This window comes from Aplysia californica, unplaced genomic scaffold (assembly GCF_000002075.1).
Source record: "Aplysia californica isolate F4 #8 unplaced genomic scaffold, AplCal3.0 scaffold00417, whole genome shotgun sequence".
Classification (NCBI taxonomy): Eukaryota; Metazoa; Mollusca; class Gastropoda; order Aplysiida; family Aplysiidae; genus Aplysia; species Aplysia californica.
The window spans coordinates 351,011-352,379 of record NW_004797687.1 but is presented as its reverse complement, the minus strand read 5'-3'; the positions used below and the strand labels follow the sequence as shown (position 1 = coordinate 352,379).

The 1,369-nt window shown below is 44.4% G+C and overlaps 1 protein-coding gene across 1 annotated transcript in view; it reads right to left on the bottom strand.

Moving 5' to 3' along the window:
- LOC101851756 (diacylglycerol kinase zeta) overlaps positions 1-1,369 on the bottom strand; it is a gene marked incomplete at its 5' end in the record, with an annotated part of 63,280 nt that overhangs the window by 5,025 nt on the left and 56,886 nt on the right. Inside the window, 1 exon segment of the mRNA XM_013085902.2 lies at positions 911-1,074. Coding sequence (XP_012941356.1) covers positions 911-1,074 — 164 coding nt within the window.

The window sequence follows — 1,369 nt, the reverse complement described above, 5'->3', positions numbered from 1 at the left end:
ACAACAACAACAACAACAACAGCAAAAGCAATCAACACAAACACCACCATCACTACCAACAGTAACAACAAAGACCACAACAGCACCAATAACAACAACCAACAATAAACAACAACAAGAACCACCACCAATAAAAACAACATCCATCAAAACCACCGACAACCATCACCACTACCAACAGTAACAACAAAGACCACAACAGCACCAATAACAACAACAAACAATAAACAACCACGACCACCACCAACAACAACAACAACAACAACAACAACAACATGAGCAACAACAACTTTTGCAACAAGAACAACAACACCACAACAACCACCTACAACACAACCACTACCACCACGAACAACAACAACAACAATACCACAACAACCACCTACAACACAACAACAACAACAACAACACAACCAGCAACGACACAACCACCTCCTCCAACAACACCACCAACACCACACCCAACAACAACATCAACAACAGCAACAACCACCACCACAACAACAAGCTCTACCCACTCTCTAAGTACGCAGCTAACTTCTTATTCTAAACTACTGCACTACAAGAAAAACGACCACCTCCAACAAACGTCAACACCAAAAACAACACCAACAACAACAACAACAACAACAACATCAACGACAACAGCAACAACCACCACGACAACAACAAGCGCTACCCACTCTCTACGTATGCAGCCAACTTCTTATTCTAAAACTACTGAACAAACAAGAAAAACGACCACCACCCAAAAATGTCAACACCACCAACAACAACAACAATCACAACAACATTAACAACAGCAACAACAACAACCGCAACAAAATCAACGAGAGCAACAACAACAACAAAAACAACATCAACGACGACAGCAACAACAACTACCACAACAACAACAAACACTACCCACTCTCTAAGTACGCGGCCAACTCCTTATCCTCTGCCTTGAGCGCCTGTTGCCGGGGGGAATTCCCCTGGAAGTCTGTGCGGGTGAGTGAGGCGCCGGCAGCCACAAGCATGTGACAGATTGTCCGACGCTGGTACCACGCCGCTTTGTGGAGGGCTGTTTGACCTCTGGAACATGTCACAATAGAAACACATTGTGCATTAGAACACAAACACACACACACACACACACACACACACACACACACACACACACACACACACACACACACACACACACCCCACACACACACACAAAACCCAAACACACAAGCATGTGACAGATTGTCCGTCTCTGGTACCACGCCGCTTTGTGGAGGGCAGTTTGACCTCTGGAACACATCATAGGAGATATGGTTGTATATTAAAATAGATTTCATATACACATGACACACACACACACACACACACACACACACACACA